We start from the raw sequence: 22,205 nt of genomic DNA, 5'->3' as shown, positions 1-22,205 counted from the left end.
GATAGCTCGGTACCGTTTGCATCGAAATAGACTAGTGTTGAATCAGGATAGCCTCTTTTCAGAAGATTTTTATTCGAAGGAACGAGCTCGTTGGGCAACGTCTGTTTGATTTCATAATAAGCAGTTCCGAAAACGCTCACGGAAAAAGCAAGAAAGCAAAATTAATGTTTTATCGGAAGAAGTCTATTTAAAAAATCAAGACTGGAGGTACACAGAAGCTTGTTAGCACTGATTTCCATTTCAATCGTCGGTGGCATCGCCATCTTTATCAATTTGCTGGAACTTATTTCTTCACCCTTTACGATTGCCTGTTTTTCTGGGTCAACCGATGGCGAACCGAAGACCTGGTTCAACTGTGTAGTGACCCTGCCTGACAGGTAACGTTTGCGAACATTTGATTGAAGGATGGTTTTGCAAATATCATGATTTTCTGAGTTTTTGATCCATCTTTGTTTCTGTTATTCGCCAGCTTCCATCTGAATACAGAAATTTTAAACTGCAAGTCTAATTCCGGCGTGTCTAAATTTTAGCGCCCGCGTTACCGAGGTATTACGTAACTAGTTTCTGTTCTCCTGTACTCAAGTACCTAGATTCAAGCTGTAAAAAGGATGAACTTTCAATCGAGTAGTTCAAGGAGTCGGCATCGTCGAGAGAAGAGGAATTGAGAATACAATTGGCAATGTTGTAGTCCTGCGTTTCATAATCGAGCTCTAGGGGGTTAAAATTAGACAGCAGCAGTCCTAGTTTCCATACCTGGCGTTGCTTCCTCCACTTCTAGCTGAAGCGTGGGCTCGATGTTCGCCGTTCGATGGTGGTGTATCACTTTAAACTCGTTAGTTCTTGTTTCTGTCTAGTACTCTAAGACTCTTAGGTACCACGAGGGCGAGCATCATGTGAAAATTTTCAAACATGCCACAGCACGTGGCTCGATTTATGATTGCAATTTGTTATTTGCTTACCTGGTCGCTTGTTCGTTTTGGTTTCGCAGCTAAACTCGTCGACTTTGATTGTGGTTTCATCAGAGGATAAGACCAGCTCGCCTGTGCTATTTTTGGATGAAGACTTTATTTAGATTCTTGCTCAATCAATCTGTTTCAATCCTTGTTTCTTGGGTTTACTTTGCCAATACCATCCGTTATTTCGAGTCCGTTTTGCAGCCAGACAACTCGCTGACCCTCTGATAGCTCTCCTGGGCATTCTAGCGTTACTGATCCTCCAGTAGCTGTTAGTAATGCTCCGATAGAAAATATATAAATAAAATGTTTTATCGTGTTTCTCATGCTTTTTCTATAAGAATCTTCATCCTGGAGAACGTCCAAGAAACCGAGCTAATACGGCTAATTGACCCAGCAGGAAAGCATGACGACTCTTTGTGGGTCACACGGAGAAAAAACCGACTGGAGTCCGGGAAAACGGGCTTTATCGCATTCACGTGGGCCAAACGCGACATGCAGCGCGACTTGATTAGGACGAAACAAATCAAGAAATTAGACAGGTCCGTTGTTTGCATCGCCAAAACTGGGTTAAATTGTTGTTTACGACTAAAAATTATTCGATTTGGCCAAAAATTTGATGTTTTACCGTCAAATTTCTAACTTCATCAAAAGTCACCTTAGAACTTTGCTGATCTTCGCTATTTACTAGCTTCAAGTGCTGTACCTACTTCATGAAAAACCTTTGAAACTCCGATTTCTTACAGAGATTTTATTATTATGCGAGTGTCTAAAAAAGAGTCTTTTTGAAATAGAAATTATTCAATGCTGGCAAAAACTTACCTAATACTGTATGCAAACTTTTACCTAGGATGTAGTTTTCCAGCTAAGAAAATTCAAGCGAACACCACACAGAAATCGTAAGCAAACCTCGCGACTCTCACCATTTTCTTGCCCGCGGCGATCCCTGCCCTACTTTTCAGCCATTTCTTCGGTACGCGCTCTATCTAGGTCAACGAATATCCGGAAAACCGCTTGTTTATCAACATTATGGAACCAATATTTGTCCATGAGAGACCTCAATTACTCGATTGCGAAATCTTCTGCTGCAAAAAATCCGATATTTCGCTGACCCCTGTCTATTTTTTGCCTACTGGAGTCCGAAACATCATACACCACAATCTTGGGGTCTAGTAATTCTTTGAGATGGCACCACCAACGGCCTCCAGCGTCCTATATAAGCAATGGTGGAGGAGCAAAAAATCAGTCTTCTGGTAAGACCGGGCCCTCAGAATGAAGGTCCTCCCAAGTGTTTTGGCTTTGGCCAAATCTTCAGGTAAGTCGAGAGAAAAAAAATCCCCAAGAGAAAATTTCACCCCCTTGAATCATTCAACAGAGCTCTAATTAACATTAAGCTGCCAACCCATGCCCCTCCTCCGAGTGCTGGAGCTTCGATGAAGCTTCCGGTACTTGCAACCTTAAAGAAGGATGCGCCTCCATCAGCTGCTCTGCTGACTCGATGGAAGTAAAATTCTCTGCCGACTACTTCGGTATCGACGAGAACTCCGCCTCTCTTCCCCAACGCTAAGTTCGAAGATGGCCAATACTGCGTCCAATGCAACTTGGGTGATTGCGGTATGTCTGCCGCCTCCAACGCCGACGGAGACATCAACTTCAATCTCGAACTCACCGTCGACAGTGACTCCTCGTTCGCCTCCGTTGGAGACATTGAGCTTTACAACACCGCCAAATCTGCCTCCCTTTCCGCTTCATGCACATACGACTCCACCGTCAGCGTCTCGAGCAAGGATTACAACGTTGTCAGCGCTGTCGCCGATGGCGAGCTCTCCGCCCACGGTGATCTCTCCTCCGCCTTTTCCCTCAACCTTTTCTCCGACCAGTCCCGAACCTCTCCCATCGACGGTCTCGCTTACATCGGTGCGCGTGTCTGGGCTGATGTTGAATGGAGCGCTGACCAGGACCTCGTCCAGTTCTACGTCTCCGACTGCTCTGTTAACCTCGGTGGTGCTCGAGCTGTTTCTGCTCAGATCATCAAGGACAACTGCTACTCCAACGCCCTCGGAGTCACCAAGACTGGACCTGTCCACGAATACCTTCAGTCCAAGAAGGCTGGATTCACCTTCAACTCCTTCTCTAGCGATGCTAGCGTCAACTCCCAGGAAGTTCAGGTCACCTGTGACGTCAAACTTTGCGTCAACGGTGAGGACAATTGCCAGATCCAGACCGAGACTTGCTCCGATGCCGATGCTGAGGGTTACAACTACACTCCAACTGGTTGCGCCGAGCACGTCAACGTCCAGCAGCCCGATGAGTCTGGCGAATGCATTGATTGGATCAATGACTTCCCCAACCACGGTCTTCCAGAAATGACCTACGATAGCAACCTTGTTGATGAGAACCTTCTCCACGCTCCAGAGAACTTGAGGCGAACTGGTTTCTGCATCGACGAGAATGGCCAGGCCACCCTTACCCTCTCCGACGGTACTGTCTTCATCGGTCAGGACCGAGACGGTGTTGTTGACTTCCGAGGTGTCCCATACGCTATTCCACCACTCCACGAGATGCGATGGACCCAGCCTTTGGTCAAGCTCAACTTCGAAGGAAAGACCTATGACTTCTCTGACTTCGGTGACGCTTGCGCCCAGCACCATCATGCTGACGGAACCTCCGAGGATTGCTTGAACATCAACATCTCCGTCCCACGAGATGCTCTTGAAGAAGGCCGACTCGTCCCAATCATCTACGTCGTCCACGGTGGTGGTTTCAACCACGGTAACAACCGATGGCGATCATCTGACTTGATCAAGAAGGAGCAGGTTGCTATCTTCAACATCGGTTACCGATTCGGTATCTTCGGTTTCTACACACTCCCAGAGATCGAACAGGGCCAGAATTTCCAGACCAACTGGGGTCTCCAGGATCCAGTTGCCGCCATGGCCTTCTCCCAGACCTACGGTCCAATCTTCGGTGCTGATCCAGAGAACGCTTCCTTCTCTGCCCGATCTTCCGGTGCCGAAATCGTCTGGCGTCTCCTTACCGTCCCATGCGCTTGGCCATACTTCAAGCGAGTCAACATGATGAACATGGGTCTTAACACTGAGTACCCACTCGACCACACCCCCAAGCTCCGAGATGTTGTCTACGGCGAGCTCAACTGCTCTGACACTCCTTGCATGCGAGCCCAGGAGCACGATGATCTTGCTCACGCTGGTGACGCTGCTGCCTACGGTGCTCGACATCCAACCAAGATCACCCTCGAACCGGGTTTCGGTATGGTCGTCGATGGTCGATTCGGTCGACAACAGCTCATGTTTGACGTTCGAGACGGTAACGTTCGACCACACACTCCCATCGCCTGGTCTTACTCCGAGCACGATAACTGGGCCTTCAACCATCTTGCCTTTGCTAACTCTATGTACAAGTTCATGACTGATCAACTTGGAGACATTTCTGCTGCCAAGGCCTCCACTGGACACAAGGTCCCATACCCATTCGGAAACACTCTCATTGAGCGATTCTACGCCAACTACGATGATATTTCCGTCATCAAAGAGAACTTCTTCTGCGAAGACAACGGTGAGGACTGCAACGACATCTTCTCTCGATGGGTCAACTCAATGAACTGGGTTTGCAACACACGATGGGGTCTTAAGGGTGCCCTCTCTGACCCAGAGAACTTCCCTGAACTCGGTCCCCTTTACGTCACACAATTCTCCGCCAAGAACTGTGATCCCGATCCAGTTACCGGTGACTACCGAAAGACCTGCCACACCGGTGAAGGTCCATTCGTCTATGGTGACTACAACCTTAAGGTAAGCACAGTTTTTACTCAAATTAAATCTACATCAGGAAAAACAATAAGCTAAGCCATTCATTAAGGTCATTGACGATAACCTCGGTCGACTTTACTACGATATGTCCGCCAAGGAGTCCGTCTGGCTTGTCGACAGAATGCGATCCGCATGGGGTGAATACTTCCGAACCGGTGAGTTCCCAGCCGGAACCATCGAAAAGTGGTCCGACATCGATGATGATCAACACGAAACCTACAACGTCATTAGCCCAGCCAACGGTTACGAATGGGCTCAGGAGAAGACCTACGTCGATGAGTGCCGAGCTCTTGATCAATTCCACTATGACGATTGCGTCGAAAACGACTACATTGTCGCCACTTCCCAAGGTGGTCCAGCTCTTGACAAGGACAATGTTGCCGATGGATTCCAGATTACCGGTGCCTCCAAGGGTCAATTCGGTGGTTCTGAAGAAGCCGAAGCCGAACTCGCCGCTCTTGAAGCCAAACAGGCCCTCGAAGCCGCCAAGGCTGCTGCCAAAGCCGTTCTTGCTGCCTCTCTCCTCGAAGCCGAAGAGGCTGAAGAAGTTGTTGTCGAAGAAGAAAAGACCTACTTCGATTACCTCAACGCCGAACTCCCAGCTTCTGACTTTGAGCTCAAATCCTTCTCTTGCAATGGTGAAACTTGCGATGTCGAGACGAACCTCGGCGTCACGTTCACTTGCCTTGACCGAGATGACGTTGTCGATTGCCGAGGTATCCGATACGCTGAGGCCCCAGAAGGTGCTCTCCGATGGAAGTCTCCAGTCCTCATCAAGTACGAAAACGAAGCCGTTGACGCTACTGAATGGGGTAACATGTGCGCTTGCCACCGATGCTACGGTGTCCAACAAGAAATCTCCCAGGAAGATTGTCTTACTGTCAACATCGCTGTCAAGAAGGACGCTCTCGCCAACTCTGAAGGTGTTCCAATCGTCTACTACCTCCACGGTGGCGGAGGAAACCACGGTTTCAACCGATATGACGCTTACGATATGGTCACTGAACAGAACGTTATGGTTGTCTCTGTTGCTTACCGACTTGGTATGTTCGCTTACCTCCTCCTCCCAGAAATTGAAGATGGCCAGAAATACCGATCCAACTTCGGTCTCCAGGATCAGCAGGGTGCTATGAAATGGGCTCAGAAATACGCTCCAATCTTCGGTGGTAACCCAGCTGAAGCCGTTCTTTCTGGTTCCTCCTCTGCTGGTGAAGCAGTCTGGTGGCACACAGTCCTCGAAGAGTCCTGGCCATTCTACAACAAGGTCAATGTTATGTGCATGGGTGTCAACAACGCCGTCAGCACTCAAGTCGGTGAGGATACCACCAAGCTCGTCCTCAAATTCCAGGGATGTGACACCATCGACTGCCTCCGACAGTACTCCCGAGAAGAAATCCGAGATGCTGCCAACAAGGCCGCTGGTACCGCCCGACACTCTTCCTCCAAGATCACTCTCGAACCCGGATTCGCCCCAGTTATCGATGGCAAGATGATCGTTGACGATCTTTTCACTCTTGTCTCCAGCAAGAAGATCAAGAAGCACACTCCTATCTCCTGGTCTTACAACGATCACGACCAATGGGAATTCAACCATCTCTCTTTCTTCACCCACAAGAACAAGTTCCTCTGGAGAGAAATCGAAGCTGTCGAAGCCGCTGAAGCCAAGGGCTTCGTTGTTCCATCCAACTTTTCTGACCGAATCCTCGAAGAGATCTTTGGCCCTGAAGCCGATGGTGTCAAGGAAGTTTTCGGATGCGCTGATGATGGTGAGACCAAGGAGTGCAACGTCCAGTACGATCGATTCCTTACTTCTTACGGATGGACTTGCAACACCCGAGCTGCTCTTGATGCCCTTCGAGTAAGTTGATTCATTTTTAAATTGTTGATTAAACTCATATTTAAAATTTTCTTGACGTTATTTTAACAAATAATTTTAGGGTGATGATGACTTCGGTCCAATCTACATTACCCAATTCAATGCCCGAAACTGCGCCCCAGACGAGAACGGAGTCTTCACCAAGACTTGCCACTGCACTGAAGCTCACTTCATGTACAACCAGAACTTCGTTGTCCCACGACTCGAAGGACAGTACACTGATGACCAGAAGAAGACCGACGAATGGCTCGCCACTGCTGAGATCCAGAACCTCAAGCAAGTCATGCGACAGACTTTCGGTCAGTTCTTCCGAGATGGTACTTTCCCAGAAGGCACCGTCCAGGAATTCAACAACGCTGGTCGAACCACCGTCAACACCATTGCCGAGTCCGCTGAATTCGCCTTCGAAGAGACCTTCGTTGATGAGTGTAACGCTCTTGACAACGCCTTCGGTGGACAATACCTTGAGCGAACCTGGCGACAACTCGGTGTCAACTGGCACTACTGGGATGCCAAGCCCGTCCAGGCCGTCTGCGAAGCTTAAACAACTTAAATGTATACCATCGTAATTATTTGCCACTATCACAAGTATATATTCTGAAAACTCGGAAAAACAATAAATTCCATCATAATACTTATGAATTTATCTCAAGAAAAAAGCAGGAAAAAGCAAGAATATAGCAAAAATTATGTTTTCGTCCTTGACACCTTAGTCGATCGCAGGTGACTTCCTGTAAATGAGCCCATCCATCGACAGGTTATAAATCAACGCCTTTGCAACCGTGTTACTTCGTGCCTTATCCCTCAAAGTGGTTTCATTTCAACACAAGTACAGCTGATTCTTCCTGTCTCTTATTCTAACAGCTGATTGTCTCCCTTTCCCTCGATCCCTTTTTTGTGCCTCAGTTGAACTAATTGAGTTGAATTCTTCTTTTTTAAAAGAAATCAGATAGACACCGAAGATGACCATTACTTTGGCTGAGCGAGAGCGAATAATCAAAAAGATGGACGAGCAGTTCGAGTCCGATCTTAGAATGCGAAAGGAATCCAACATCTGCGGACAGAAGGCCGCTTCTACTTACAAGCAGCTTTCCCTCCTCCAGAAGGTTCATTCTTTTTAATTTTGCAAAAAATTAAACTCCATATAGGAAATGCGAGATACCGGAAGCCACGTTATGGATCTCAAGGATCAGGCACGACAAAACGCAAGAAACATTGGTAATTTATATTCAAACTATTTTTATCTAAAAATAATTGAAGAGGCCATCTTGAACCGAGCTGACATGAAGATGTTCGACTAATACTCTTTTCTACGCTGCAAAAATCAACTGCGTGTATAAAAAATCTTTTATGAGTTTATTCACATTTTATATATGCTGTTGATGGCAAAAATACAAAAGATACAAGAGATTCATTTTAATGATGATGTTTGCGACGCTTTTTTCTTCTTTTTCCTCTTGATTTCCCTGAAGCTGTTGATTTTAATGCCTCCTTTCTCGCTGATTTTTGTGGATCATCTGGGACGATCTGAATATAAATTAAATAAGCTTGTTTAGCTTGGATTTTTACTTTAACTTCTTGCTCGTAAATATTTCCAAATTCGTCTTCATAATAAGAAACTCCCGGCTTCGATTCGAAGATATTTCCGTATTCATCCATAATCATATTATCCAAATTTGGGATTTTCCCAATAGAATCAATCTCGTTTTCGTAAAATGCTGAATCCATCGGCATAACGACATTATTCGGGAGATGGCGATTCCTTCTATTCGATCTATCCTTTTCTTCCTTTTTCTTTCTGTCCCGTTCTTCTTTCTTCCGTCGTTTTTCTTCCCTGGCTTCGCGTTTCTCCCGACGCTTTCGCTGATTTGTCTGCATCACGCCTAGCTTTTCCCACTTTGCAACGATGCCAAGTTTCTCCGTCGCCGACTTGAAATCTGCCCTTGATTTTGATCGTCTGAGTTTGCTAGTAAAACTTTGCGCGCTAAAAATAGGTCATTTTATATTGGCCGTTAAAATACCGCTTTCTCATTAACAATAATTAACACTTACAAATTATTAATTCGCACATTTGAAAAGGCTCCTTTGAACTTGTTTCTAGCCTCCGCCTTAGCACTTATCAGTCGCTTGATGGCATTATGATTGATGTTTCGTTCTATAAAAAAATTATTAATATGCGCCATCTTTTGTGTTCCTTACGGGCTGCTGCACGAAACTTGGAGATTGTGGAATTGTTTCGAACGGTTTCAGTCAGGGTCTCCATCTTTTCTACAAATTTGTTCTTCTTAGAATGAGCCTTTCGCGCTTTTGCTGACACTTCTCTTTTACTGGCTACAAATTTATGTGATCTTCTGTCAGAGCCACTTGCTGATTCTTCGGAGTCTTTGGACATTTCTGATTGCTTTCCTGGCTTCTTATTCTAAAAATAATTTCGCATTCTCTATCAAAAATTAGTAGTTTATACCTTGGGAGCAGTGCAACAGCAAAATCTTATGCACTTGATGCATCCTATTAAAAACAAAAGTCCACTAAGAGACCCAATAATTGCAATGCCAACAGTCGTTGTCGTGAAATTAACGAGAACAGCAACAATTTGTTTGAATCCTCCTCTTCCGGGTTTCACGTCGAGGTGAGTGAGTTGCTCTTCAGATGGAATTTCAACCTTCAAAAGATCCATCTCTATGAAATGACCGAGGGAATACGGGGAGACATTATTGTTGTGATCTTCAGCTTGGATCGCTATGTGCCAGGTACTTGTGTTGACCAAAGAGCATATGAAATGAATAAGTCCTTTGTGATTTTCTTCGAAATTTTTCACGACAAAGTTGTTCTTCGATCTTTGTTCGAACGAAACATTCAGCGTTATTTCTGTTGAACCAGAAAACTGAATTCCTTTTCTGCTAAAAACTTCTTCCTCTGTGTATTTCGTTGATTTTTCGCCAAGCTTTAGCTGAACCAGAAAATTTCTCCTGTAAATATCCTTTTTGGGAATGGAATCGATGTGAAAATGAAACTGCAGATCATTAGGTTCATCATCAGCTAGAAGCGACCGTTGTCGAACTCGGAGGATGTTGTTTCTTTCTTGAGCATTGAAATATTTTTCGCGGAATAATAGAAGGTGCGTTTTGATGTCAATCACATGATTATAGTCGATTTCTTCGAGGTCAAAAAGAATATTGAGTGGTGCATGCGGCGGGCAGATCATTTCATCGTTCGTTTTCTTGATTTCCACCTTGTTTAATCTTGTCTTCACTAGAATACTACAAGCGGATCAAAAAGTGGCCTGAACTTGCGTCAAAGGAAAAAAATTGACCCGCTTTCTTGTGTCAGCGAAATCTTGTGAATAAACATGCAAAATCTTGTAGCTCATTCTTGTAGTCGCATCCTCCGAGTGCTCCCAAGATACTTGATATTCGTCTTCGTTCTCTTGTACTCGAACTCCTCGCACGTGACCAAGAGCGAAACTAGATGAAAGTGGTGTTACACAATAGAAACCATCGGCGATTTCGTCGCAGTCAGCTTTTCTTGGTTCATTTGAGCTGAGAATAAAGCATTGACTTCCTTCTTTCTCAAGCCATATTCTATTTCCATTGGCTCCAAATGCAGTTGATGGGAGTCGAAAAGCTTCATTGTATGTTAAATATCTGCCATAGCCACATTTTGCCCCTGGATAAGCAAACTTCATCCGCTGTTTTGTGAATTGTAAGCATTGTCTTTCAATTACAAATCCTTTACAGTCAGGCTTCACGTCTTGTAAAGAAAGAGTACTGTGCTTTTCTATCTTTTCGTTCTCTGATTCTGCCGTCAGCTTTATTATCAGTCCTGTTGTACACTTTATCTCGAGTCCGTATCTTGATGGACGCTGGATAACATTCGGACAGGGGAAGGGCTCAGCAGTTGCCGTGAACCAGGTATCGTTTTTATACAAATCAGAGATTTTTCCATCGTCGAGGAGCTGTATTTCTTCTCGATATAGATAGGACGCATTGACTTGATTGGAAAAAATCTCTGCAACGACCTTTAGTGGCTGGATATTCGCGAATGATGCGGTCATGAAGACTCGATTGTCAGATAAACGATGGGTGATCAGCTTGACCACTGGATCCGATGATGATGATTTGGCAATGATCTTACAATCCACTAGAAGACGTTCAATAAAATTGTTTTCCAGGTATAATGCGGATTTAGAAACGTCAACTTCGTAGTCACCAATTTCTAGCTGAAACTCTTTGGTAACGTATCCAGCGAAGATTTCACTTGGTTCATGGAGAAGCATTCTTTCCCATCCAACATCGTTCCGAATAATGATTTGCGTAATGAGTCGTTCTCGCATGATTGTAAATGCATTCATAAGTTCTTCCCTCGGCATCGATCTGACGAAACCATCGGAATCTTTGAGAGAGAAGCCAACGACTAAATAGACCGATCTGGGTGTCGATAGAGAGAATTTGTATTTCTGCCCTTCATTGGAGATGAAGGGGATGTTCATCGCGCTACGAGACTTATCATTTGCCAGATCGACGGCAAATTCTAGCGCTGAAATCTTGTTTTCTTTGATACTTCGCTTCGTCGGAAGAACAAGCTCTTTCCCGCCTGAAAGTTGGACCATGTTGGTATACCAATCGTCGCCCAGTCTTTTCCCACTTCCGAAGACGACTCTATGTATTTGAATCAATCCGTTCACCACCATCGGCTCAATTGCACTCATCACGGAGGAAAAGCGAACGCCAGGCTCTGCGTGGTCCAGAATGATCACCTCGCCGCGCGTGTCTTCATTTCTTATTGTATCGTCGAACGAGGAAGTGATTTGGTCAATAGCATCGTTAGTTGCATTTTCAAGTAGAATGTCGGACTTCGATGAATAGGGAGCGACTTCAAGCGGCAGCCATTCATGAATCTCTTGCATCTTGCGCTCGTCAATTTTCTATCAAAAGAAAGTCATCCAGAAGAATAATTAATCTCTACCTGAAGATCGGTATATCTTCCGCTAGGCCACGACTTCAATCCATCGCCTCTCATAGCAATAAGTCCAATTCTGAAGTCATCATTCTTAGCGATAAAAATAAGCACCCGAATAAAACTCAAAATTTGTGCAAAAATTTCGCCAGAATCTCCATTCAAAGGCATTGCATTGAAAACAATGACGATTTTTCTTGAAGCTCTGATGACTGGTTGGATCGTCAGCTTTTTCAGCTGATCATCGTCGAGCTTTTGTGCAAAATCGGGTTGGTTCTTGAGGATTTGCCAAGTTGATTTACGATCGCAGAACATATTCTGGGAAGTTGGCGCTATGGACACGTGATCTTCGTCCGTACAAAATGAGACGGTGTTCTTCTTACGACTTGGAAAATAAACCTCATTAGAGGAGTACATAATCGTTGGATTTGATTCAGTACATTGTGTGTTTTTCTCTTCGTAAAATCTGTCAAAGTATGAAGTTTTATTATAAATCGGGCGCTCGTCAAAAACTCCCCATTTAAACTTCGCCCATTCTTGCAGAATCTTAATCATCCTCCATTGATGATAATTCTTTGCGCCATCTTCTGTTTTTAGCTCGGTGATCTTATAGTTTCGAATAAATTTCTCCGAAATAATAATTTGGTCGCCGGGAATTTCGCAGGGAGTGGGTTTCTTTGCTTCGCAAATTTCTCGCTCAGAATCGACAATTCTAATCGGCACGAGATATCGGTCAGGTAGCTGGGTAACCTTAGGGTCGAGAAATTCAGTCGGTGGATTTTGCTTTGGATATTCCAGGAAGATCTCTGTTAGGCGAATTTGCCTGTCTGTGCTTTCATACAGAGCCGTAGCGAATTGCTGGGTGAACTGTTTCAGCGAATTGTAAAACGCTAGAAAAAAAATTTCCTAAGAATTAATGACTAAATAAGCATACATGTATCGACTTTGACATCCTCATCGATGACGACGTGAAAGTTGGAATAGTTTCCCTTCTCTACCAGTATATCAGGCCGAAATGCAAAAACGCAGTGAAAAAATATCAAGACTCTACAAGTAGTTTGCCATAATACCATTGAAATTGAGCAGTGCTTCGAAAATAGATAGTGAGTAGTGCGGTCAGTGCATTTGAGAATTTGCGTGTTAAATATTCAGACTGAGTTGGGCTTCAAGGAAAAACTCTGGTTTCTTTCAAGCCCAGCAAGTACCTGATTAATAATGAGCAGTACTGGTAATTTTTCTTTCAAAATGGAATAAGCACTGCCCGCTTTCTCACGTGGACAAGAAATAGATGCTTCAAATTTAATATAAAATATTTTTTATATTCAAATTCTCAGTGATTCAAGAGCGAAATCTTCGGAAGCAGATACGATTAATTTCCCTTTTGAATCGGTAAATATGCACTTCATCAGTTGAAATTCCTGTATTATGATGAAAGAGCGTTCTTATTGAAATGGATGGGAATGGTGGCCGTTTTTACGAGCACCTTAGCATCGGAAACTGCAATTAATTAAAGTGCCACAATCTTCTCTCTTTATTGGGGGGTCATTAGACATCGCGCGGCGGCGGGTCTCCTCGCCCGAGCTCTGGAAAGACCAGAGCGGAAAAACGGGCGGCTTCGCGTCTTCTTTGGTCTGATCAAGCGGATCCAAGCAACTATCATAAAACTTCTAGTAAAAATGACTGTAACGTAAACAGCTATTTGTAAAATGGGAAGATCTAAGAGGGGAAATTAGGAGATCAAGATTGAGATCTTGATTTGCGATTTTACTCTTGAATCCTTCTTTCTCTTTTTTTCGAATACACAATCGATAGTAAAAATATAGGAATTTTGTTTATTACTGTATTTTCATTTATTTGATTTCAGTCACAAGACGAGTTCGGAAAGCATGGAATGAGATTTAAATATCGATTCATTTAAAAAAAAAAAGAAGTCAAAAAAACGGTAGATCTCAATTTAACGTGTGTCTGAAACGATCCACCCAGGTCTTATATGTTGAGGCTATAAAATATTTTTACGGTTTCTGGGGAGGATTTAAACTTTTTCGGCGCTTTCATGGCCTCATGACTCTGAAAGATGGGCACATAATAATGACGTGGGAACGTTTTGTTCGGCTAGACTGAAACATTTGACATTGGCGGGAATAAGTGGCTAGTTTTTAGAATATTGTGGGTAGATCTGTCATAATTTTCATCATTTGATTCAGAGGAAGTGAATCTGTTGAAGCAGGGTAAGGAAAACTTTCTATCTTCCTCAATCTACAAGACACTTGAAAATCGTGTGAAAGCAACTGTACTTATACGAATGAAAGCAGCGTAATATTCCGTCGAGAAAGCAGTTTTCCGTGAGATCCCCGTCTTCCGAGGATTTTACCGAGACAAAGGAGCTCTATTTTGAGTCGCATCAAATTTTCTAGGGCGCAATTTTTCGCGATGGTTTTGTATAATAATGGCCTTGAAAAAATCGGACACGGTGGGTGAGGAGTAGCAATGGGCTAAATCCGAGGCTCTATTCTTCTGGTCTTTATTGAAAATCTTGAAAATTGGCCGATTGTTGAATTTTAAGAACAATTTATAGCGGCCTGTTATAGATGAGTAACTGTAAATAAAGCGCCAGTCAACCGAAAAAGAGCCAAACCAAGGCCAGAGACCAAGACACGGTTTACTTAGCGTCTCCCTCACCAGATCATCTAGCTACCCATTCAGAAATAAATAAAGAAAAACAGATACAATCGAATATTTTTATTGCTCCCTTTTGAAGCTCGCGCCTGAGCTACTAGAATACAAAGACAAAATTACGGGGTTCAAAGAAGAGTTCCACGACTCGAACAAGAGGGAATCGAAGAAGATTGAGGACGAGGATAATTTGGAAGAACAGGAGTCAGAAGATATGGCAGTGATGATAAGCCGGACTGGATTTCTTGTTGATCTCAAAATAGGTAAATGAAGCTAGCTAGACATAAATCGGTAGACGTAAAATCTATCATTGAATTTCGTCAAAGTGTCAATTGCGGCAAGGGATGCATAGCCGGAAAAACTCCTTGCCGTAATTCATGATTTGCCGCATCTTGAGCTTTTTGCGTGAGAAAATCTAAATGATGGTCATTCAGAAATATAAATGTTCATAATTTTCAAGTATAAAATCTGCTAGTCTCTTTTTAACACCTTTCTACTTGAATCTCTTTTCTCCATCGATCCGAAAGATAGGATATCTTAAATCTTGCCTTTAAATGCAACATTTTACGGCCGTAAATCTGCCCTAGACAATGGCGAAATAAAAATCCGAGAATATAATTACCAGCAAGATCATAAACCATAAAACACCCAGCTCCACACTCTCCTCATTTTTCATCATGTCGCAGCTCAGGATAATTTTGCTTTTTCGTCGAGAGATTCAGAAGATAGAGACTTTAGGAATTTTGTAGAAGATACTACTAGTCATCGAGTGGATTTCGTAGCTTGGCGAAAAAATGAGATTCATAAACCTAGAGGTAGGTAGTCATTAAATCAGGTGCACCTGTGCTTGGGAGCTGGTGAAGGGGCGAGTTATTTTCGACTTTTTCTGCGCATCGCGTTGTGCTACCGACGGAGATTTACGAGCGGCATCGGATGAGCTACTTACGAAGTAGTGAAAAACTCGTAAAAATCGGCAACGCGCGCGCTCACGAAAAAAATGAAAACTGCTCGCAAAAGGTTAACTTTTCTGAGCCAGTGGTTCCCCGCCTGTCAAGAAACGGGCCGAATAACATGTGGCTAAGAAGTTATTCATAGCCTCCTTGCTCAGATTTTGCATTCGAAAAGCTTGATCGTCTCAGATTTAGACTAAAAACTCTGCAATGAATGAAGTTTCATAACAAATGAAAGAGGTTAGCTGAAGTGTCTTCCTCATTTTTTAAAATAGAAGCTCGTCTTTTGCCTGAGAAAATTCTAGCCCCGGAGTAAATGATAATGAGCCTGATTTATTGCGGTCGGATTGCACCGTATTTGGAATTTATGATCTCCATCATAATTTTCCACCAGTTTTTATTGTCCTTTCCTTCTTCTGATCGGACTTGTTTCCGGTCTTCATATTCGGTTAATTTTGCCCTTGAAGCTCAGCTGGGAATATATTTTGATCTTTCGGGCTTATCTCAGCCTCATACATCTTTCTATTCTCGTCTAAGTCTACTTCTTTTCGCTGGGCCACGAAATTTTGATCAATCGACGGTTGAATTTTTGACAAACGCCCAAGACGGAGCCACGCCAATCCAGAATTAATTCCTTATTCTGCTTGATAGAGTCTGCTTGAATCAACTTCTTGATCAATTATTTCCTCTGCGGAAGCGCTAGAATTTATAAATAAGTCGCCAGGCTGTGCGTTATTATATAATCACTGTTACCCTTTTGAAATCATAAAAGTTAAGCCAACTTGGCGGATCATAAAAGCATGATCTTTGGCGGATCTTCTCAGAAGGGATAATTTACGGTTTTAATCTTTAACATGGCTTTCAAAACTTAGGTGTCAGTCGCGACTGTCTATCATCAGGAAGGAGGGAATTCTTTGATCTTCTTCTTCCTTCTGCCTCAATTTTTAGTAAAAACTTTTTACCCAAGAAAACCCAAAATATGAGGGATAAGAAAGCTTAAAACGATAAGATCACCGAGTTCTCTACATTATTTTTTTGATCTATAAAATAATCCATTTCTGTTGGTATTCATTTTATATAAATGGTAAAGAAAAATATTACACTTATGGCTTCTTTTTCTTCTTGGCAGACTCTGACCAACAATGACCTAGACTTCATCCCCTCATCAAACGCCCATTTCGAGATAAAAATACATTTACAACCTTTGTGCGAATTTACTACTTTGGTATTCAAAAGGGAAATCCGTTTCTTACGACGTCTGATATTTACTACTAGTAGGGCAATTATCCCTGCGTATTATCACGTGTGCCCTAATTATATTGCCCTTGCGTAGATTGATTAACATAGAGAGGCCCTTATCAGTGCTATCGGTTTTTGATGCTGCCGAAAGGGAGGGAGCTAGATGCGTCCTCTGGATTGGTCCCAGGATCGAAGGGCTACCGGACGGTGGCGCCCCCTGTCGGCCGGCGTCCCGCCGACGGCTCTCGACTTTTGAACGCATTCTCGCCGCTTTCCAATCATTTTTCGTTCAACCTAAGTCCTCCCTCCGAGGCAACACCCATCATTCCAGAGCCTAGAGATAGAACACCCTCCACGATTTCGTTCCTTACCATGGATTCGCCCCAGATCGCCCAGTACCCCAACGCTGGGGGAGGCCATACCCCGGTCACGGGCGGCTACGACGAGCGAGTTTATGCATCGCATTACTCTCTCCAAGGGAATCACATGCAAACAGGTAGATAGCGAGCTTGTGAGCCGTGCTCAAAGTCGTTGAAGATATTTACGGATATTTTTATCGCAATTTTTATCGTTTGTAAATTTATGAGCTTTACGATCATCAAAATCATAAAAAAATAACTTGGAAAAACGCTTTACAGATCAAAAGAGCCTCATTCACAGCCAGAGGAAAAAAGAGGCAATGAACACCAGAACTAAAGAGTTTTTCTTCAGGACAGAGCATTCAAACAGAAGCGCACCAGGCCCCGTCTGCGATCCAGTCTACCGTCTTCCCGAGCATCGGCTTTGTGAATTCCAATGGACGATATGTGAGTGTAAGAAAACTTGTAGTCTTCCTTGATTTCGAGATGCGAAATTTGTCAACCGGCATTTTCCGATGCAATTTTTCTTGATTTTCAAGATTCGAGTGAATTTTAAAATCAAAGCTTGATTCGAAAATTGCCAAATTTGCAGAGAACTTGCCTGAAATAATCATGTTTTTACAGTACGACACAGAAAACGGTGGATATGTGACGCTCCAGCCCGTCGATCGCCCAACCGCTGTAGAGTTCACATCTGCTGAAGGAGTTGAATATACTCACCAAGATGCGGTAAGTTTGACAAAAAAATTCTAGAGTTCAACGAATCATATCCGCGCACAGACACAAAAGACTAGTCAGAGCACTCCCTGCACTGTACGCGGCTCACTAATTGCTAAACAATCACCAAAGGGAATAATTGCTGCGTTGATCTGCCCAAAAGTCAGAATTATTTATTGCTAAACCTCTGGGTTACCGATTCTCATAGGAAACGTCGAAATGAATATTTCTGGTAGAACAGGGTTTATCCTGTCCGCGAAAAGCTTACCCTGTCCTCTTACTTAAGGGGGAGGTCGTCGAGAAATTTTTTACGCCTTTTCAAAATTTTGATTATATTTTTGGATTCCTCGATAAAAAAGGAGTATTTTTGGTCTCTAGCTTTTTCTCAATTTGTTAACTTTTTAATGTGAAATTTTCGATTTTAAGTCTCGAACTTGAAATTTCTTGAAAATTATTAGTTGGTGATTTCGTCCAAAAACTATCTGAAACTGATTATTATGCACTAAGGATTGTTTTAAAATGATTTCTGACTAATTATTCTTAAAAAATCCTAGTCTTTGTAATTTTTGTAGAAATTTCCATGAAAAAATGGCTAAAAATGTCGATTTTGACGAAAATCGAATATTTTTAATCAATAAGAAAAAAATTTTTATGAAAGTTACCCCTAATTTTGTGATCGCCGGTTAATTTTAAGGGGGAGGTCGACGAGAATCGGGATTTCCGTGACCAAAAATGCGGAGAAACCCGATTAGATAGGAAAATTCTGACTTTTCGGATTGAAAGAAAAGGGTTTGAAAAATTAACCGGCGAAAAGCAAAAAAAAAAAAATTTTGAAAAATTTTTCAAAAATTAGGGTTGAAGTGGGGGTGTCTCTTGACCAAAAAATCTCGAAAACCGAGTTTTTTTTTCTTCATCAAATATAATTTATAAATAGTTTAGACCCTTAAAAATTAACCGGCGATCAAAAAATTAAGGAGTACTTTCATAAAAAAATTTTTCTTATTGATTAAAAATATTCGATTTTCGTCAAAATATACATTTTTGCCGATTTTTCATGGAAATTTGTGCGAAAATCACAAAGACTCGGATTTTTTTTTAAATGATTAGTCAGAAATCATTTTAAAACAATGCCTTGTGCATGATAATCAGTTTCAGATAGTTTTTGGACGAAATCACCAACCAATTATTTTCAAGAAATTTCAGTTTCGGGACTTAAAATCGAAAATTTTACATTAAAAAGTTAACAAATTGAGAAAAAGCTAGGGACCAAAAATACTCCTTTTTTATCGAGGAATCCAAAAATATAATCAAAATTTTAAAAAGGTGAAAAAAAATTTCTCGACGACCTCCCCCTTAAATTTACTGAGGCTTGTCGTGAGTCGGACTCGGCCGGATATTATGTCTTATCAATCATAAAATCGGCTTATCTCGAATCTGCCCTTGATCAAGCTACGCATTTTTTACGATTTACAATACCCATCGGTTTCTCTCTCCAATTTGCGCTGAAAGCTTTAGAGAAACTTTTATAAGTTTTATTAGACGCGCTAGAATCCGGCCACAGGTTTTTATAACCATCCGGTTTTAAGACGCACCGCTACCGTATTTCACGGTCTTCGTAAAACGCACTTTTTCCCAAGAAGGCAATTTAGGGCGGAAAGATGAAACGGAAATCTTTAACTGTAAAAAAATCACCTCCTAACCATTTGCATTGGTCTAAAATTCGTCTTTAGAATTTTGACCGTTACTTCTTGCCGTACAGCCGCCCAGACCGAAATCAAAACAATGCTACTGCACATTCTACAGCTTCTAAACACACGGTACTAACCTTATCTCCTTCTTTTTCCTCTTGTTTACGGTCTTATTTAGGAAGGCCACAGTACCTTGGCCCTCTACGATGCTCCAAATGTTTATAACAACGGTGGATACGTCTATGTCCCGCAAACTACCTATGAAGAGCAACAGCGAGTCTCGCCAATTTCCGTGAAGACGGAAAACATCAGTCAAGATATTCAAACTCCTCGAGTTTCTGCCACCAGTCAAGCGAGTGCGACCAACATCGGTATCATCACAAAGTCTGATGGTAGCGAGGGAGCTCCGAAAAGCATTGATAACGCTGGACGATTCATGAGTCCGAATCCGAACTCGACCATGGAAGACATGGAAGAAACTGGCACACCAAGAGTAGGACGAAAGGTAATGATACATCGCTCAAAAAGATCTCTAACTTTTTTTTAAACAGAAACGACGACCTTACACAAAACTTCAAATCCAAGAGCTCGAAACCGAATTCCGTCGAACCGAGTTCGTAACTCGAGAACAGCGACAGGAAATCAGCCGCCGCCTGACCTTAACAGATCGTCAAGTTAAAATATGGTTCCAGAACAGGAGAATGAAAGAAAAGCGACTGCGTCAACGAGGACATTCTCCGAGAACTCGGGATCGTCACCAGATGGATTCTGCTGAGCAAATGGAACATGGAAATAGCCCTTCTACGATGGACGGAGAAAACTACCAAGATGAAATCGGACAAACCAGTGAGGCGATGGATGTTGTGGATATTCAACCTGCTGTTCAAGTTTCTAACAATGGTGAGTTCGGGTTCATTTTTACACTGTAGATACCCGTCACCGTGCTTTCCCCGCCCGTAGCTTAAAAATATCAGAGCTGCCAAAAGTGATGGAAAGCTAGGTACTCGCGCGTCACTTTCCTCTTCCGCAAGGCGCGCCTGGCTCCCCACCCGTTGAGAGCCATAAACCTGTCTAAATTAGGGATCAGCCAGTGTCCACCTTATTCCTGATAGAAAATTGACACCTTGTCCCGACCTCTTGTCAGAAAATCGTAAAAACTTGCTCAATCCGGTGAAATTGCGCGATCATCATTATTTCCTCGATGACCTTTGGCGCTTAGCTGCTGTCCAAATTTTGATTATCTCTTCTTTGGAGGCAGTAATAATTATAAAATTCATGGTTATAGCCCGGGCTATGTCGTTTTACGATCGCGCGTCAAGAATAAACCCTTGTTCCATTAGTGTGTCGCTGGTACACGTGATTTACATTTTGGGACTTAGTCACTAATCACTGCCTTTCTGAAGTTCTTGTAAAGATCAAACGCCGGGATCGGGGAAGAAGCGCGCAATCATGAAAGACGTCATAAAATACATTGATCCTTGTCTTCCAAGATTTTGAATTTCAAACGCTTTTTTAGTAACTGGTCAATTTCACGATCCAAACACTGGCTATGTCTACGTCATGACTACCGAGCACCAGCAAAATGCAATGTGGCGATCCGCTCCTGCTCAGTACACCCAGCAAGGGGTCGTCATGCAGCCCTTGATCAGCCAGCCCAACGGAGATGTTCTTCACGAGCAAAAGTGGGGCCAGCTCTACGCGCACCAGGAAGATCATCTGGCCCATGAAGAGCACCAAGTCCCACCAGTCGTTTCAGAACAGCACATGCCAACAATCACCTATCAAGAGGCTCCACCAATTCAGATGCAGGAAGAAACCTCTTCGCCCGAAATCCCCAAACAGCAGCAACAGCCAGAAGCAACCAACCCTCCTCTCGAACAAGCTCCTCCTGCTCCCGAAGAACAGCAAACAGACCTCCCAAAGGAGGATCAAAATGCTCTTACTCCCGTTCCCCAGTCTGTCATCAGCCAAGAATCCTAGGCGCTATTCTAAATTAAAATGCTGGCTGAATGATCTTCCATTTTATATAAAAAACTTGCCAGTGTTCATAATTAAACTTATTATATCCTTTAAACCACACCACATCGCAATGTAAATATAAAAACCTATTCAATAAATAAAATATTTGCCAGAAAATGCGCCTCTTCGTTGATTCTAGTACGAGTAACAACGGTACATAGCAAAATGTCAGGAGAATTCGGGAAAGGTTTAGGAATTTTGAGGAAAGGTTAGCAAGTGAGCTTTTAAGATTTTTTGCAATCGCGTGTTTCGAAAAAAATCCGCGTTGGCCTTTTACTCTGACGCTTGAGACATGCGCTAGCTTTTTGTCTTTACTGGCGAATCGGAGCAGTTTAACTCTGTTAGGAATGAGGCTTCCAGTTTCATATAAAAATAGCAATTTATTGCATAGAAAAATAAAAAAGGAAAACAAGCAAGAACAAAAAGAATGATTATTTCTGCAGGAGTTGAATGGCTTCTAAAAAGGCGAGTCGATTTTGCTCAAGAAGTTGTTGAAAACGCTTCGTATCTTTTGAGCGACCTTGAATTTGAGCTTGAAGAACCGCTCGAAGGCTTCGTAAATCATCCGCCAGGAGTTCGTCAGAGGATGTTCTAATTAAAAATCAGAAGTTTATCCTTTCGGGTCATTTTTACCTATCAAAACGCTCGATAAATGATGATAGCTCTTTACGGCACTCGTCGAGGTGTTCTTGAGCAAGAGCTTTCTCTCGCTCGAGGGTTTGAATTTGAACGTTACTGGCTGTATCGTGAGCTTCAAGATCCAAACTATCGCGCTCTATATTTCGCTTGACTTCTACCTCTCCGCTGACAATTGATTTCTGCAAGTTTTCATTTTCATTCCTCAATGTCTTTCAAAAATGGTTAAAATTTTAGTTCAAGAAGGAAAATACCTCGCAAGCTCCGTGAAGCTGATCAATTTGCTCTTCTTTTCTAGCGACAGTTTGC

At 42.8% G+C, this 22,205-nt stretch overlaps 3 protein-coding genes and 1 long non-coding RNA gene across 7 annotated transcripts; 3 read left to right on the top strand and 1 right to left on the bottom strand.

The window, feature by feature from the left end:
- Positions 1-349: 349 nt before the first annotated feature.
- On the bottom strand, positions 350-1,280 carry LOC145712053 (uncharacterized). The gene is made up of 5 exons (XM_081789740.1): positions 1,119-1,280; positions 960-1,062; positions 754-822; positions 587-710; positions 350-476 (listed from the first exon to the last, which is right to left on the bottom strand). Exons 1-5 carry the CDS (start codon positions 1,278-1,280, stop codon positions 350-352), a joined length of 585 nt encoding a protein of 194 aa, XP_081645866.1.
- An 849-nt stretch (positions 1,281-2,129) lies between these two features.
- On the top strand, positions 2,130-7,273 carry LOC145712347 (uncharacterized). The gene is made up of 4 exons (XM_081790035.1): positions 2,130-2,268; positions 2,348-4,765; positions 4,833-6,641; positions 6,721-7,273. The coding sequence occupies exons 2-4, from the start codon at positions 2,570-2,572 to the stop codon at positions 7,201-7,203; spliced, it is 4,488 nt and encodes a 1,495-aa protein (XP_081646161.1). The 5' UTR covers positions 2,130-2,268; positions 2,348-2,569; the 3' UTR covers positions 7,204-7,273.
- A 320-nt stretch (positions 7,274-7,593) lies between these two features.
- LOC145704998 (uncharacterized) lies at positions 7,594-8,210 on the top strand. The gene is made up of 3 exons (XR_014134539.1): positions 7,594-7,765; positions 7,808-7,877; positions 7,920-8,210. It is a non-coding gene; the product is annotated as an uncharacterized LOC145704998 (long non-coding RNA).
- Positions 8,211-16,665: 8,455 nt separating this feature from the next.
- On the top strand, positions 16,666-21,362 carry LOC145710966 (uncharacterized). 4 transcript variants are annotated; one of them, XM_081788678.1, is made up of 7 exons: positions 16,666-16,973; positions 17,189-17,283; positions 17,461-17,565; positions 19,284-19,370; positions 19,420-19,746; positions 19,793-20,141; positions 20,758-21,362. In XM_081788678.1, exons 1-7 carry the CDS (start codon positions 16,850-16,852, stop codon positions 21,219-21,221), a joined length of 1,551 nt encoding a protein of 516 aa, XP_081644804.1. In that variant the 5' UTR covers positions 16,666-16,849; the 3' UTR covers positions 21,222-21,362. The 4 variants fall into 4 exon arrangements, with proteins under 4 accessions (XP_081644804.1, XP_081644803.1, XP_081644806.1 ...); XM_081788677.1 differs by having other exon boundaries at positions 17,189-17,289; XM_081788680.1 differs by lacking the exon at positions 19,284-19,370.
- Positions 21,363-22,205: the final 843 nt, after the last annotated feature.

Source organism: Oikopleura dioica, chromosome 1 (genome assembly GCF_907165135.1).
Source record: "Oikopleura dioica chromosome 1, OKI2018_I68_1.0, whole genome shotgun sequence".
Classification (NCBI taxonomy): domain Eukaryota; kingdom Metazoa; phylum Chordata; class Appendicularia; order Copelata; family Oikopleuridae; genus Oikopleura; species Oikopleura dioica.
Note: the sequence above shows the minus strand (reverse complement) of the source record. Positions and strands in the feature narration are given on the sequence as shown.